Source organism: Pristis pectinata, chromosome 6 (assembly GCF_009764475.1).
Source record: "Pristis pectinata isolate sPriPec2 chromosome 6, sPriPec2.1.pri, whole genome shotgun sequence".
NCBI lineage: Eukaryota > Metazoa > Chordata > Chondrichthyes > Rhinopristiformes > Pristidae > Pristis > Pristis pectinata.
In genome coordinates this window covers 88,483,011-88,501,103 of record NC_067410.1, presented here as the reverse complement: position 1 = coordinate 88,501,103, position 18,093 = coordinate 88,483,011, and the positions used below count along the sequence as shown (strand labels likewise).

The 18,093-nt window shown below is 39.2% G+C and overlaps 1 protein-coding gene across 1 annotated transcript in view; it reads left to right on the top strand.

Annotated features, from left to right (window-relative positions):
* The window catches only part of dis3l2 (DIS3 like 3'-5' exoribonuclease 2), a 190,429-nt gene that overhangs the window by 96,724 nt on the left and 75,612 nt on the right, over window positions 1-18,093 (top strand). The window contains 1 exon segment of the mRNA XM_052018835.1: window positions 9,758-9,991. Coding sequence (XP_051874795.1) covers window positions 9,758-9,991 — 234 coding nt within the window.

Below are 18,093 nucleotides of genomic sequence, written 5' to 3'. Positions count from 1 at the left end.
AAGTCTACTATTTTCAAGGAAAAGAATAAAAATTAGGCATTAAATCAAGATTTGGCTCTACACAACTGAAATTCATAACCCCAGCTACTCCCTAATTTAATTCTTGAAACAAACCAATCATATAACACTTATGAGTCAGGTGGAGGCCATTTGATGTATTGTGTCCATACCAGCCAAAAAAGAGCCAATCTGCCTCATCCTGCCTTCCAGCACTTGATATCTAGCCCTGCAGGTTACAGTTCTTCAAATACGTATCCAAGTATTATTTAATGTGATGAGAATTTCTGCCACAACCAACTCACATACAGTGAGTTCCAGACCCTTACCACCCTGTGGGTGAAAATAATTTTCCTCATCTCCCTTTAGTTCTTCTAACTTTAAGTCCATAGTCCAAGCTTCTGACTCTTTGCTCCATTTAGTCCCCATATCATTTTGTGCACCTCAGTCAAGTCTCCTAGCCTCTAAAGCAAACAACCCCAAATTATTCAATCTTTTCTTGTAGCAACCATTGTCTAGTCCTGGAAACAGCCGTGTAAATCCCTTATTTAATGAAATCACATCTTTTGTACAATGTATTGACCAGAGCTGTATGCAGTATTCGAGCTGTGGCCCAAATGGGGTTGTTCTAGCATATTTTCTTCCTCGGCTAATAAAGGAAAGCATCCCATATGTCTTATGAACCACCTTATTGGCTTCTCATGCAACCTTTTAGGATATGTGGACGTGGGCTTCTTGGTCCTTAACACTTCTTATCCACATATAGTATGTATTCTCTTGCCTTGTTGTTGCTTTCTAGTGCAATGCTTGACACCTCTGGATTAAATTCCATTTGCCACTCTCCTTATTACCTTCTCAAAAAAAATCCATTCACAATCGTCCCTCAACAGATCTATGCTGACTGTCCTTGTTTAATTTGTGCCTTTCTAAATGAAGGTTATTACTTTCCCTCAGAATTGAATCCAGTAATTTGCACTGCACCAATTTTAAACTAAGTAGCCTGTAATTATTTTGTTTATCCCAATCTTCCTTTTTAAACAGTGGTACAACATTACCAGTCCTCCAAACATCTGGTTGTACTTTTAAACTCGGAGGTATGGAAAATGTTGATCCCCAAGTTTCTGCCTTGAACCTTTTAACAGCCTTGGTTATGTTCCATTTGGGCCAGGCAATTTATCTACTTTCAGCTGAATAATTCCTGTCTTATGTTCATTCCATCCACTATCTTATAGGTTGCCCTCTAAACTACAGTGTCAGTGCTGTTTCCTCCTCCCTCTTTTGATGAAGATAACTGCAAAGTATTCATTAAGAATCTTGCTTAAATTGTCAATATAAACACAATACATTCCCTTCATCATCATGTAAAACAAGATTAAATTACTCCCATATCAATTCTTTTCTAAGATGTAAGCTTCCAGCCTTTTTAGACCATCTTGATAATTTTTTTTTGAATTAAGCTAGTGCCCATCCTGCTCCTTTCCCAAGTCTCAAAATCATCTGAAGAGGCTGGGATTAGACACAGTTGTCCATTATGGAATGGAATGTTATGGTAGGTCTGATAATTAATAGCAAAAAAGCTTACATTAATAAACTAAACTAAACAGAATTTTCAAAATAAATGGTCCATAATACTTCCCATGTGCTGCACCTGGCTCACTGCTTTGGGTTTTGGACTTCACTCACTGCCAACCAGCCTTTTTTTCTCTGTGCTTCCCTCCCTGGCCCCTGCCAAAGACTCTTTCCTTGAACTTCTGGCTAGCCTTGTGCAAAGGGCGGTGAGGATTGTAGGGAAGAGAGGAGGGGAAGGGAGAGAAATGAAAAATGAGATGCAGCAAAGGCTTGATTTTTATTTCCAGGTTGAATTAGACTTGGCTTCTCTGACTGAATTTTGGGTCTCAATTGGATTCGCTGACCACAGGGGTGGGACAACACCAAGTTTAGTAATTTCCCCAGCACTGGGAATTGTGAATGCCATTTTATCTCTACATCTGCATGTCTGCATGGACATAGATCCAACATATTGTTGTCACATGACCTTTGCATCATCCATGTTTAGCTCAATCTTACTCTGAAACTAACAAGTGGTGTAGGTGGAGTCTGAATGGACTCTAGTTTTGTCCACCACCAACGACACAACTGCATACTCTCCCTGGTTTGTCATTCTTCTCCTCTTGCAGTCCCTCATTTTAAAAAACAAACGTTTCTTGCAATATAAGCTTAACATTGTGTAACTAAGCTATTTGATTATAGCCATGCATCACCAGTGGTAGGGCAAAGGAACTTAGAGATGCGCAAGAGAACTGAATGAGAGAAAGGCAGAGACCTACGGATTGCGGCACTGGAGGATGTTACACTAAAAGGGGCAAACTTACATAGGGGTTTGAACATAATGAAAATTTTAAATTAACTCTTTCGTGGTTATACAGGCACAGCATTTCCTATTGGACTTTCAAAGATGTTGATATTCTATTATTCCTTAACAATGTGGTTAAAGCCATGATTCATGCACATTTTTTAAAATCATTTGATTAACTGTGATTAATTTCTTTTAATTTCATGACATCCCTGATTAAGTCATTTTTCCCAGCTGAAACTGTTGCTTGTTTAATGAGAGATGGATGAGTATCCACAGCAGAGTCTCAAATGGAAGACCTCATTTTGTTGGTTGGTTGGTTCAATCTTGATAAATTTCTCCTGTAAACCGGCAGTTCAGCCTTTCAGGTTAACTTGTCATTGATTACTTTTCCTTTGATTGCATAGCTCTAGGAAGCAAGATTACAGACATTATCAAACTTGTTTCTTGACCTCAGCTTTCATGGATTCTTTGTACAGAATCTGGCCAATAATCACACCTGCAGTAACTGCAGAGTACGTCTGTTTTGCTGTTTTCTTTGTACTCAGTAGGCAGGAGATATTGTAAGATATTAACTCGCACTATTTCCTTCCCTGCCTCTAGCTCCAGGTAACTGCGGCTGTCCAAAATGTTCATTTTCTTATAATTATTAGCTGGAACTGATAGTTTCATGCTGTTCAGAATCTGATTCACTTCACTTTCCAAGCTGAAAGGAATGGTGTTAAGATACTTCATCACTGCCAGTGTTTCCAGATGAATTTGATCATTGTTGATTGCCAGCTGTAGCAGAAGGAACCTTATTATCTGGTTTATGAAAAAACACAAGCAGAATTTTCAGGCTGGAGTTATCTCTTTTTGATTCTGCACAGTAAATAGGCTAGTCTGTTGTTGAACACATCTGATTATGTTAACTGATAAGAATGTTCTCCACCTTTGTATTGCCTTATGCTTTTTATGACAGCAAGTAGTGTATCACATACCTTGTGATACTAGAGAATTTTTCGTGCATGAACAGACATAAATGACTTTGGGAAGCTTATTTGTTGGTTTGTCAATGGATATCGTATGGCTTATCTGGATAATTGCTTCTATGTTCACTTTGGTTTCTAAAATGGACAGTTTCACAAGATGAGAGAAAAGTAAAAGGAAAACTTCAAAGTTGGCATACCTTGAAGAGACTTTGCAGTGGAGTAGTACAATGGGAAAAAGGAAAGCGAATTTAACAGGTTATTGAAAGCAATGGAAATTCATGGAAAATACTTAATTGGCCATATGATTTAAGTTCAGTTTAGTTGCCTGATCATATATATATCCACTCACTAAATATGCTCAATGCAAATGAAAATATCCACTTTTTTATCCAATGTTATAAACTTGCACCAACAAAGGAGCTTTGTAATACATATTTTCCTTATACATGTTCCTTATTGTCAGCACAATGTGGATGTGCAGAAGTGCATTCACAGCAGCTTATCAAAAGCTTGGTAAATGAATCACCCAGTCGAAGCCGGATGCTAATTGCAGTTTCCGATTATTCAGCAGTTCCACCCTTTGATTTGGTCATTTTCACCTAAGCCACAATGATATTCTTCTGGATATTGGTGAATCTAAAAAATCTTTGTCATTCTCTTTGATAAAATAGAATATTGTATCAGCATTTAAACACTTCCAGATTAATTCATCTATTTTTTGTCAGAATTGAAACATTTGGTATTGAAAGGCATGTCTGTAAATCATGAACAAAGTTTTCACTTTGGCCATGATTGTTTTACTTTAATTGCAGTCAGTAATCTAAGCCATTCAGGCTGCTCAGTTCTGCAATCTATTGTACTGGTTCCCATGCATCCTTACAAATTAACAACCGTAAATTCATTTGGAGGAAAATTCTCTCAGCTTTCTTCACAGTAAGTTCAATATCTTTAGTTTTTTGTTGCAGGAGATAATGAGATTATAAAGCTTCTTTAACAATTTGCATTTAAACAGAACCTCTAATGTAATTAAACAAAATTACTAGGCACTTCACAAGAGCATTTTGAAACAAAATTATCAACCAAGCTCTGTAAGATCTTGTTGGGCTGATGATCAAATAGGTAATAACAATGAGTATGTTATCAGACAAGTGAGAGGTAGGGAGACAGGTTTAGAGAGTGGATTCCAGAGTTCAGGATCAATGCAGGATCTAATCACTTTATGTGATTTATGAACTGAAGGTATTGCACCACCCTCTGGTGGTTAATTAAAATGTTCTGTTTATATTGTGGCTGCCTTTATAACAGTAGTATTTATAATGATAAGACAGACATTATGATACCAGATAAGATTTAAGATTTTTGACATATTTTGGAAAACTGTATTCATCGGTCCACATATTCATTGTATTCATGGCTGCCATGTCTTCATGGTGAGTTTTCCTGGCTTACAAACTGGGTAAATGGGAATGTCACTTCAGCGCATTCTATTTTCAAAAACTTCAAATTAAAGTCAGGACATTTGCAATAGTATGAAGATTAGATTTGCTTTTAGAATGTCATGGAGTTTTTCCTTTCAATCTATACCTCTGTATTTGTGTGTTTATATTGGCATAAGGTGGAGTTTTTCCTTCCAATCTCATTGTACTGAACTCTTTTTGCTTCCCTTGTTATTATAGGCATGCAAAACTTTTGATATCACTGATTTTCCCAAGATAATTGAAGCTTGTATGTTCAGCTGTGATATTTGTTGTATTGTAGCAAGTGCAGTCCTACTTGTTGGAAACTTAGGGAGCAGTTAAAGAAAATACTGGAACTTGTCAATATTTGTAATCTAATAATTCTTTGCTTGTGGGACACTGTGTATGTAAGTGTGTTTTTAGTTAGTTTGCTGAATCTACTTCATTAAATAATACATATCAATTTCTGGTTTGAACTTGCTCCATTCTTAACAGAAAGATTTTTATGCCATATTCCTTGAAGAGTTCATTTGGATTTTGTGAAAGCAAAAATAGCTGTATGAGGTTCAGTGAAGGGGTTGTAAGTCCTATGATGATGTTGATCAGGATGTTGTCAGTGTACCTGACATTATTTATTATGGTGATCCTAAGGGATGGTTTGAAGATGAAAAATGGGAGTGCCCAATAATAGTTAACTGTCCAGAAGCTGGAATAGAAGCATCCAGAGGAGAGGCCATTCTGGAACTGGTACGAAGCAATGAGCCTGATCAGGTTTCAGATCTCTCAGTGGGAGAGCATTTTGGAGAGAGTGACCATAACTCCTTAACCTTTACCATAGCCTTGGAGAGAAATAGGAGCAGACAATTTGGGGAAGTATTCATTTGGGGGAGGGGGAATTATGATGCCATTAGGCAGGAACTTGGGAGCATAAATTGGGAACAGATGTTCTTGGGGAAGTACACAGCAGAAATGTGGAGGTTGTTTAGGGAGTACTTGCATGTGGTTCTAGGTAGGTTTGTCCCATTGAGGCAAGGTAAGGATGGTAGAGTGAAAGAACTGTGGTTGATAAGAGACGTAGAATATCTTGTCAAGAGGAAGAAAGAAGCTTACCTAAGGTTTAGAGACATGGATCAGACAGGGCTCCGGAGAGTTACAAGGTAGCCAGGAGGGAGCTTCAGAGTGGACTTAGGAGAGCTAGAAGGCCTTGACAAGTAGGATTAGGGAAAACCCCAAGGCATTCTACACATATGTGAAGAATAGGAGGATGACTAGAGTGAGGGTAGGACCGATCAGGGATAAATGAGGAAACGTGCCTGGAGTCAAAAGAGGTAGGGGAGGTCATTAATAAATACTTTGCTTCAATATTCACCAGTGAGAGAGACCTTGATGTTTGTGAGGATGGCATACAACAGGCTGATACACTAGGGCATGTCTACGTGAGGAATGAGGATGTGCTGGAACTTTTGAAAAAATATTAGGATAGATAAGTCACCGGGTCCGGGTGGGATGTACCCAAGGTCATTACAGGAAGTGAGGGAATAAATTACTGTGCCTTTGGCAATGATCTTTGCGTCCTCACTGGCCACAGGAGTAGTGCGGGATGATTGGAGGGTGGCAAATGTTGTTTCTTTGTTCAAGAAAAGGAGTAGGGATAACCCTGGGAATTACAGACCAATGAGTCTTACTTCAGTGGTGAGCGAATTACTGGAGAAGATTCTTAGAGACAGGATTTCTGGGCATTTGGGGAAGCATAGGCTGATTAGGGACAGTCAACATGGCTTTGTGAGGGGCAGGTCGTGCCTCAGGAGCCTGACTGATTTCTTTGAGGATGTGACAAAGCACATTGATGAAGGTAGAGCAGTGGATGTGGTGTACATGGATTTTTGTAATGCATTTGATAAGGTTCCTCATGGAAAGCTCATTCAGAAAATCAGGAGGCATGGAATCCAGGGAAACTTGGCTGTGTGGATTCAGAATTGGCTTGCCCACAGTGGTTGTGGATGGAGCGTATTCTGCCTAGAGGTTGGTGGCCAGTGGTGTTCCACAAGGATCTGTTCTGGGACCCTCTTTGTGATTTTTATAAATGATTTGGATGAGGATGTGGAAGGATGGGTTAGTAAGTTTTCTGATAACACGAAGGTTGGTAGTGTTGTGGATAGTGTGGAAGGTTGCTGTAGATTACAACAGGACATTGATAGGATGCAGAGCTGGGCTGAGAAGTGGCAGATGGAGTTCAACCCAGAATAATGTGAAGGGATACACTTTGGCAGATCGAATTTGAAGGCAGAATATAAGGTTAATGGCAGGACTCATAGCAGTGTGGAGGAACAGAGGGATCTTGGGGTCCACATCCATAGATCCCTCAAGGTTGCCGCACAGGTCGATAGGTTTGTTAAGAAGATGGGGTGTATGTATGGAGTGTTGGCCTTCATTAGTCGGGGTATTGAGTTCAAGAGCCATGAGGTGATGTTGCAGCTCTATAGAACTCGAGTTAGACCACACTTGGAGTATTGTGTTCAGTTCTGGTCATCTCATTATAGGAAGGATGTCGAAGCTTTAGAGAGGGTGCAGAGGAGATTTACCAGGATGCTGCCTGGATTGGAGAGTGTGTCTTATGAGGATAGGTTGAGTGAACTAGGGCTTTTCTCTTTGGAGAAAAGGAGGATGAGAGGAGACTTGATAGAGGTGTACAAGATGATAAGAGGCATAGACTGAGTGGACAGTCAGAAACATTTTCCCAGGGTGACAATGGCTAACACAAGGGGGCATAGGTATAAGGGGGATGTCAGAGGTAAGTATTTTACACAGAGAGTGGTGGGTGCGTGGAACACATTGCCAGCAGAGGTTATGGAGGCAGATACATTAGGGACATTAAAGAGACTCTTAGATAGGCACATGAATGATAGGAAAATGGAGGGTTATGTGGGAGGGAAGGGTTAGATAGATCTTAGAGCAGGATAAAATGTCAGCACAACATCATGGGCTGAAGGGCCTGAACTGTGTTGTAATGTTCTCTGTTCTTTGTTCATTGCAAGTCATTCTATGGCCAAGCATGGGACCAGACAACCTGCTAGATGTTGGAAATGGTATGGGACGACATGTCCAACCACGTCAAAAACTTGATGAAGACTAGGAGGGGTAGTTTACCCTATTTGAGATTTTGTTATGTTATCCCATTACTGCGGCATAGGTGGAAACAAAATTGAAGAGGTTCAGGGAAGTTTGAAGATGGGACAGTGGTTTGCAGTTAAAAAAACAAAATGCTGGAAATACTCATCAGGTCAGGCCATATCTGTGGGAAGAGAAATGGAGTAAATGTTTCAGGGTTGAAGACCCTTCATCAGAATTGGGAAGGAGGCAAAAGACGCTTGTTATATTGCAGGGAGAGTGAGGCAAAACCCTGGGACCATGGGGATAAGCTTCTAAGTAAGGTTATCTGGTAAGTGGATGAATGGGATTTGTTGGTGAGTGAAAGAGAAGTGTTAACTTTGTTTCTCTTCCCACAGATTCTGGCTGACCTGCTGAGTGTCTCCAACCTTTTCTGTTTTTTTTAAGTTTTAGATTTCCAGCATTTGTTGTTTGTTTTATTTTTGATTTTGAGTAGTTTTGTAGGACAGATTGGAAGGGAAGGGTTGGGTACCTGGGCGGGGTAAGCTTCAACAATATTATGGAGGTGAGAAAGAAAAAGTTGGGTGGTCAGCGGTTTGCTGGGAGTAGGAATATGAGCTTGAAATATATGTGTGATAGAGAAAATCAGCTTTCAGGGAGCATGAGAGGATTAGACAGAAATGTGAAAGTAAGGAGGTGAGGGCTAAGACAAAGGGAAAGCTCAGAACGTATTTGGCTAGTGGACGTGAGAAGGAATCTTATTTTAGAGAAAAAGAAGGTCCTATACCTCGGTACATGTGACAATAATAAATCAATTTACCAATTTGTTTGAAATTGTTGCTCAAAGTTGTGTTTCGAAGGTTGTAATGTGCTGAGTCAGAAGATGGGGTGTGGTTTATCAAGTTTATGGTGGAACAACAGAAGATGCTAAGCACAGAGAGAAGTCTGAGAGTGAGGTAGAGAATTAAAGTAACAGGTGACTGGAAGCCCAGTGTCATGCTATGTCATAAGGAGGAGGTGTGTCCGGTGGTGGTATCATGTTAGAGTTATTGTAGAGCTTGATCTGTTAAATGTGGTGGTATGAAAAGTGAGAATGGAACCCTATCCTGGTTCTAGGACTGCAGATAAGGTCTGAGAGTAAGCATCCAGAGAATGGAATGGGTGAGGTCAAAGACACTGTCAGCTGTGGTGGTGGAGACTCCATTATTGAGGAAGCACAAGTGTGAAAGGTGGCAATGTCAGAATAGATGAAACGGAAAAGTCAGGAGAAGATAGCTGTGCAAGTTTGTAGACTTGTCATGGATAGTGATCACTGCCGATCTGAAATGGACACAGAAATTGAGGAAAGAATCTAGTGACCTTAAGAGGGCAGTATGGAAACTGGCAGCTAAGGCGATGAAATTTTCTAGTTCAGGGTGAGAGCTTGAAATGGTATTGATACAGTCATCATTATACTTGAACAGGTGGTGGGGAAGGTTACCTGTGTCAGCCTGAAATACAGAATGTTTCATGCATTCAATAAAGAGAAAGGCATAGTTTTGATGGGTTTCCAAAGCAATTCCCTGTATTTGAATTGAAGGAAATGTTGTTCACTCTGAGAACAATCTGAATAACCTGTTGTAATGTTACATTAGAGATCTGTGCAAGAGAATAACTACAAGCAAGCAAGTTGTTCACTTGGTCTCAAGCAGCAAATGAAAGTACTTGGTTTTGTTCCCCCAGTGATTGTAGTGAAAGCTGATCATAAACTTTGGTTATATTTAGCAATGTGCATGTTTTTCATTTGTCATTCAATTTATGGGAGATGTGACATGGAACTGAACTATTAATTGTTTCTTTTTAAAAATCTTTCTCTAATTTTTATTTTGCAGATTCTAGATCAGTGGTATGGGCGAACTATTATTCGTTCTTGTGTAAAGCTGAGTTATAATCATGCACAATGTATTATTGAGGATCCAGAGAAGACATTGACCCATGATGAACTACCACCCATTTCACCTGAGCATAGTATTGCAGAAGTAAAGGCTGCAGTAATAAATCTTCATAACATTGCCAAACATCTTCGTAAGCAAAGGTTTGACAGCGGTGCTCTACGCTTGGACCAGGTGAGCATCTTTTATTTTGCAGAGGAAATACTAAAGAATAACATTTTAACATTTAATGCAAAAGTACCATAATAGTATTCATTTTTTAAAGGATTGAACAATAATGCCTAAACAAATATTTGAAGTAGATTTCTTTCTTCTATAATGATGAGCATTTAATGCCCTTCCCTAACTAGCCTTAAAATGGCCTTTAATCAATGGGGTCCTTGTGGTGAAAGTAGGGAAATAGTTCTGGGATTTTCCCCAGTGATGATGAAGGAATGACAATACATTTGCAAGTAATGATGTGGTTTATGGTGGTGGTGTTCCCATGCACTTGCTGTTCTCATCCATCCAGGAGGACAGAGATTGCAGTTTTAGATGGTGCTGTCAAACAAATTTATTAATGCTTTGAAAGCAGTGCCTCAGTATAATTGTGTTCTTAGAATATTTAAGGTTATTAGGACTAGAGGAACAAAGTTGTAAATACAGAATTTATTTCAATGGTACCTTATGTCGAAACATTTAAAGTTCAGGATTATGGCTTAGCGCAATGTGATTCATTATTTATTCTAACTCGCATATTGTTCAGCCAAGTTAATGTGGGAAACTACTCACTGTGGTCATGTGTTTCCTCATAAGGAAGAGGATCTCCTTTGCGCCACAGTAATGCCACTTTTATCAGCCAATTCAGGCCAGCAGTGAAAGAGCAACACAATATGAGCTTCCTTTCAAAAATACTTGAGAACATGGGAAAAAAGTAGAAATCTTATACTAAACACGCATATCTGTGCTTTGTTGATATTTCCATTTATTCATCTGGATAATCTGTATTTTAGGTATCAAAGGTCAGATTTTTGTTGTCCATTGCAATGATTTTTATCACATCACTAAACAATTTGACTGTGCCCAGGAAGCAATTTGACAAGCAAATGTAACCTAGGCATTCTCTGAAATCTAATTTCAAATGACAATGTAGTTTTAAATGACCCAGTCTACCAATAATTCAAAGATGTTTCTCTTTGCCAAAAATAAATTGCACTGTAATTAAGAGCTGCAAATTATAAAGCAAAATGGGGCATTTAATGCTTAAAAGAATTTGTTCAGTTCATATTAAATGACTTTTAACTACTAGCAGACTATATATTTCCTAATACTTCATTGAAGGCAAATTTGCCTTTTATGCCAAATTGATATATAATTATGAATCAATTTAGTCACTTGTACTTATTAATATATGCTATACAATGAGCTCAGCAATTTGAATTTACTAGTACTTTTCTTATTCAAGGGATGCGGGCTGAGCCAACATTTAATTAGTTCATCCCTAATTGCCCTTGAGAAGGTGGTGGTGAGCTGTCTTCTTGAACTGCTGCCATCCTTGAGATGTGGGTATACCCACGATGTTGTTAGGGAGGGATCCTGGAAGGAATGGTGGTATATTTCCAAGTCAGGATGAAGGGCAACTTCCAGGTGGTAGTGTTCCCATGCTTCTGCTCCCCTTGTCCTTCTAGCTGATTGAAATCGTAGGTTTGGAAGATGCTGTTTAAGAAGTCTTGGTAAGTTGTTGCAGTACGTCCTGTGGATGACACAAACTGCTGCTACTGTGCATCAGTGTGGAGTGAGTGAATGGCTGTGGCCTGCTATGTCCTTATGGTGTCGAGTTTCTTGAGTGTTGTTAAAGCTGCACTTATCCAGTCAAGTGGAGAGTCTTCCATCACACTCCTGATGAACCTTGTCAATAGTGTTCAGGCTTAGGGAGTTAGGAGGTGAGTTACTCACCACAGAATTCCCAGCCTCTGACCTGGTCTTGTAGCTGCATTGTTCATATGACGACTACTCCTCAGTTTCTTGTCAGTGGTAACCCCAGGATATTGATAGTGGCAGATTCAGTGATGGTAATGCCATTGAATGTCTGGGGGTGATAGCTGGATTTTCCCTTGTTGGATATCTGCATTGCCTAGCACTTGTGTGATGTGAATGTTACTTGTCACCTATCATATTGTCCAGGTCTTGCTGTATTTGGGTGTGAACTACTTCATTATCTGAGGAGTCATGAATGGTGCTGAACAATGTGCAATCATCAGTGAACGTCCTTACTTCTGACCTTTAAATTGAAGGAAGGTCATTGATGAAGCAGCTGAAGATGGTTTGGCCTAGGAAACTACACTGAGGAACTCCCACAGAGATGTCCTGTGGCTGAGGTGATTGACTTCCAACCACCACAACCACCTTGCTTTGTGCTAGATATGATTCCAAACAGCAGAGGATTTTCACCCTGATTCCCGTTGACTCCAGTTTAGCCAGGGATCCGTGATGGCACATCCCCTACCTTGATGTCAACTTTCACTTCACATCAGGAAGTGTACCATATGGAGGAAAAAGCTCGCTTGATACATATTTAAAATCCTTTACCTTTTATGATTGCATTTTTTTTATTTGAAAGTGTATATAAAATATCTCTGACTGTCAGGCATTATACCAACAAAAGATGGTTCTAATTTGGCAGAAAGCAACTGGAAGTGGTGCTGCTTTAGTACAGCATAGAACCAGTACAGCACAGGAACAGGCCTTTCAGCCCACAATGCCTGCACTGAACATGATGCCAAATTAAACTCATTCTCTTCTGCTTGAAAATTATTCATATTCCTCCACTCACTACATATTCATGTGTCTGCCTAACAGCCTCGTAAATGCCACTACCTTATCTGCTTCCACCACTCCCCCAGCAGCCTGTTCTGGATACCTACCACTCTCTGTGTAAAAAAAAAACTTGCCCTGCACATCTCCTTTAAACTTTCCCCCTTTCACCTTAAACGCATGCCCTCTAGTACTTGACATTTCTACCTTGGGAAAAGGATTTTTGACTGTCTACCCTATCTATGTCTCTCATAATCTTATAAACTTCTATCAGGTTTCCCCTCAGCCTTCAAAGTTCCAGAGAAAATTACTCAAATTTGTCCAACCTCTCTTCATAGTTCATACCCTCTTATCCATGAAGTATCCTGTAAACCTCTTTTGCAACCTTTCCGAAGCCTCCACATCCTTTCTGTAATGGGGTGACCAGAATTGCACACCCTACTCCAAGTGCAGCCTAACTAAAGTTATTTACGGCTACAACATGATTTCCTGACTCTTATACTTAATGCCCTGACCAATAAAGGCAAGCATGCCACATGCCTTCTCTACCACCCCATCTACTTGCGTGGTCATTTTCAGTGAGCTATGGACTTCAGAGCTATGGTTTATTTATCAATTAGTCTACAATCTAGCAGTATCATAAATTGCTGTCTGTTTTGCTAAATGCATATAAAAACAAATATTTAGTGACAGAACTTTTAGGCTTGTATAGTTTGTGTACAAATGTAAAAAAAAATTCAGAAGTTCACCACTTTTCTCTCAACTTGTGCAATTTGTAATTAATTTAGTTTTGAACACGATGCTTGTGAATTTATTTTATTTTTAGAAAGGCATGGTGTTTTTGCTGATGCATTTTTTTTGGCTTGCTGAAAATGGTTGCCATTATTTAATATTTACAATGTAGGAACTAAACATAAATTAAATAAAGTGTCCCAAGAACCTTTAAACAATTATCATACTGCTTACAGGTATGACAAAAACTTGTCAAAAAATAGATCTTAAGTTGCTTGCGAAAGGAGAATAAAGAAGTGGAGAAACTTATTGAGGGAACTTCACCATTTGGAGTCAGGATAGCAGATGACGTTTGAAGCTTGAATTTGAGGAATGTACAGTTTTTGACTGTGGTAAAGCTAGATGAGGCCGCAGAGATAGTCAAGTGCAAGGCCATGTAAGGGTTTAAAAATGGGGATGGAAATTGTGAAAATTGAGGCACTGGTGGGCTGGGCATTGGTGAAAGCCAACAATTTGTGGTCTTGGTGAATGCAGGTAAAGAAAGGGGCAGCAGTGTGCTCACGCTTAAAGTTCAGGTATTTGTGATGGAGTAGTATTATTTGAGATTTGAGTACAGAATTTAAGGGAGTTGTTCATAGGCCTAAGAAATGATGTTACAGGGGATGCTTAAATTTACCTACCAAGGAAGCTTGCAGCAAAATCAATGAAATTTTCTCAACCAGACCACATCTCACAGCTCAAGTTTCTTTGTTTGCGCCCACACTCTCTAACTGTCCTCATTAATCTGCCAACAACTTCACCCCATGTCAATTGTGGGCTCACCCTATCAGAGACTTTCCCTTTGTCCTCTCCATTCCTTCCCCATCCTTTCTGCAAATTGGAAACTAACTTGTTTTCTCTCTTTCTCAGTTCTGACAAAGGGTTTTTGACCTGAAATGTTAACTCATTTTACAGAAGTTGCCTGATCTGCAGAGTGTTTCCAGCATTTTCTGTTTTTATTTTGGACTTTGAGCATCTGCAGCTTTTTGATTTTTGTGTTAGGGATGTACTCGGTAGCTGTTTTCAGAACCTTACTGAGGTTTATAAAATCATGAGGGGCATGGATAAGTTGGATGGTCACAGTCTTTTTCCTAGACCAGAAGAGTCTAAAACAGGAGGGCATAGGTTTAAGGTGAGAGGGGCAAGATTTAAAGGGGACCAGAGGGCCAAGTTTTTCCACACAGTGGGTGGTGGGTGTATGGAACAAGCTGTCAGAGGAAGTGGGAGAGGCAGGTACAATTATGTTCATGTACATTTCGGCATGTACGTAGACAGGAAAAGTTTAGAAGGATCTGGGACAAGTTGGACTAGCTCAGGAAGGCAGTTGGTTGGCATGGACGAGTTGGGCTTTAGGGCCTATCTCTGTGATGTATAACTCTATGACTCCAGTGGAGAAAAAGGCCAAATAGCAGCTGTACAAGGGAACCTAAAGCATATTTGCAGGAAGAATTTTGTAGATTTAATGTAAACAAGACTGCAAAATTTGTTAAATGAAGAATTACATAATCATCAAAACTTGTAATACAACTAAATAGATTTATCATCAGTTAATCACAGTTTTGATGATGCTGTTAAATAGAAGAATATCGATATTTTTAAAAGTCTTAAAAAAAAATCTTGCTGCTAACTTTGAATGATCCAAGGGAAAATGCTTTTTTTTTATTACCTTAAAAACCTCTTATTTTATAATTAAAAATTCTTAGCCATTTCCTTGGTAATTTCCAATAGTCTTACAACTCAATAATGTATTTTGTCGTCCAGTTCTTGCTTGCACATTCCCGACCTCCTTCACCATTGTTGATAACTAATTGTAGTGGACTGCTATTAAATAGCTTGATAATACTTCTTTTGAAGTCAATTTCTTTTGCATTACCTAATATCAGACAAGAAGGTTGAGGTTGATAGGTTGGGGCTGGTCTGGGCTTGAGAAAATGAAGGGTGTGGAGAGTGAGAGGCCGAGAGGGAGAGTGAAGGGCCCCTATTCCCATTCTCTTGTTCCATTCTCCTTGTACTCCTCTCTTGTTTTCTCTGTTATTCGAGAAGGAAGTAAAAAAAAACAAGTTACTAGTCTGAGAGTTTAATGTCCAGTGTGAAGATGTTACAGGAATGTGTCATCAGAGACAAAATGACTGAGCATTTTGAGCAGATGTGAGCTGATCGGGGCTAGGATGGATGTGCATCATGATTGAGTAACTGAGTTGGATTTTATGAAGTTATTGGTAATGTGAGATGAGAATGGATAACATCCATAAATCAATGAGATATTCAACAAACACTATTACTAAAACTTTAAGTGTTGGGATTTGAGGGAAGTCTTCCAACATTCTTGTATGTTGGGAGAAGGAGATGAAGAGAAGAGGAACAGTCTCTAATTGGTGAGATGTGGAAAGACTTGTTCCCCTGTAATCTCATCACGAGTCTCAGCATTTCACTGTATGTATGAGCAACAAATGCTCCAAGAGATTAAGAATTAACAAAATTCAGTAATGTACCAATTTAGAATTAAACTAGGTTGGACCTAAACTTGTGAAAAGATAGTTCCCTTAAAAGTGGAGGAATAACATTAGAAGACTTATCAATACATTACCTTGATGTTGCTGTACAAAACACATGTCCAATGGAAAGTGCTATCTATGCAAATTGTGCCCAGTTGGTAACTGAGGTAAGGATATGTTTCTTTTTTTAAAATTTGGAGTTTTATTTACAGCGTGGTAACAGGACCTTCCGGCCCAACGAGTCTGTGCTGCCCATTTTAAACCCAAATTAACCTACCCGTACGTCTTTGCAATGTGGGAGGAAACCGGAGCACCCGGAGGAAACCCACGCAGACACGGGAGAATGTACAAACTCCTTACAGACAGCGACGGGAATCGAACCCCGCTCGCTGGCGCTGTAATAGCGTCGCGCTAACCGCTACGCTACCGTGCCGTTTCCCACTGCTTAAAGTATCAGCAGTACTATACTGTAGTAACCCAATGGCTGGAATCTTAGAGGTTGTGAATCATGTGGTGTGGGACTATTATAATCAAATAAGATTGATCACAATAAGACCTTTTGAAACTTATGGTATTTTGGAAATCTGTTTCATAAGTTCCACACGAATCTAAATCAAACACTGACCATAGTACCTGTTTTTAATACAAAAGCAGAAATAATTTAAGAACTACTCAGTAAGTCAAGGGGCTTCTGTGAAGAGCGAAACAGGGTTAATGTTTCAGATTGATGATTTTCATTAAACTGAGAATTGTTGGAGAATAAAACAGGTTTAAAGTAACAGAGAAGGAGTGATGGATAGAGGAGAGAACAAACTGGGTCACATGCAGAGGCCCAATTGAACTGACTTTCCACATCTGGGGAGCATTCTGCCAGGTGTTGCCTCAGCAACTAGTCGGCCTCATGCAGCCTTCTGCTAGGCCTCATCCATAGAATGTGCAGATAGCCTGAGACAGGAGGCAAAGCTGGGCGTGGGGCTTTGTCTTGTATCAAAGCTTGTGAGGATTTATTTGCAGTTTTTAAATGCCTCTGATGTTCAAGATTGCTGTAAATAATTTTAAGAATAGAATTTTAAAATTAAAACAAGCACATGAAATGCTAAGAAATAATTCAATAAAGTTTAAAAAAAATCTTGTCTTTTTCCTTCTAACCTTCAGACTATAAACACACATTAAAATGAATAGAATCCTATACCAATCTGATGTAACATCAGAGAGCTAGATTCCCCAACATAATGTATAAGCATGAGACTTGCTTGCGTGGGAGCAGCTGAATGCCAGCGGTTCACTTCAGAACCAACAGCTACACCCAGTGTGATTTGACCCATTTTCTGAAATTAAACTCACTGTCCAGAAGATTGTTACAGCTTCCACTTTCCTTTGGGAACTTCAGATAATTAGTTTGCACTTACAAATCCACTATACCTTTTATCTTTTACTTCTTTGATAATTTACACACCTCTTTCTTCTATCCATACCTGGTATGTGTTGCCTCTTCCCCTCCCTTTATCTGCACCGTAAAACCAGCTTTATTTTTTATCCTCAGTTCTGATAAAAGACGTTGACCTGAAATGTTAAGTTGGTCACTCTCTCCACAGATGTTGATTGAACTACTAAGTGTTTTCAGGGTATTCTGTTACTACATCAATTTTTAGTTTGTTTTCCTATTTTTGTCATTTATGTGATTTATGCTGGTGATTCTTCACTTTTGCATTCTGACATGGATGGAAATATTTTGAAGTAGTTGATTAATCATTATTGCTGAGGGTTTACCTCTGGTTAATTTTTTGCGGCTATGAGTGTGATATGAGAAGGTGTTATGCCAAAGAAGTCTGATATTTAGGACAAAGTAGGCAGTGGTTCGAGCCTGTTTCACCTTTGATTAAGGTGCTACTTAAATTACGATATTGCCTCTACCACAATGAGCTAAGTTGTCCAACCCACCCAGATCCTGGGATCCTTGGCCTCTTCAGGTTCACCTGTTTCTATAGTTGGCCCGATGAACCAAATCAATTACACCTCTTGTTTGCAGCAATGAATCACAGTGCACCGAGGGATTAGTATTTTAAAAAAATAGTTACTGCAATGAAACACTCCACATTAAATCTTGATTTAATGACATGATTCGCATGTTCTTTTTAAATAAAATGTATAACCATTGATTACACTCTTTCCCCTCCAGAAATGAATATGCCTACTGACTTTTGAAATTATCACAGT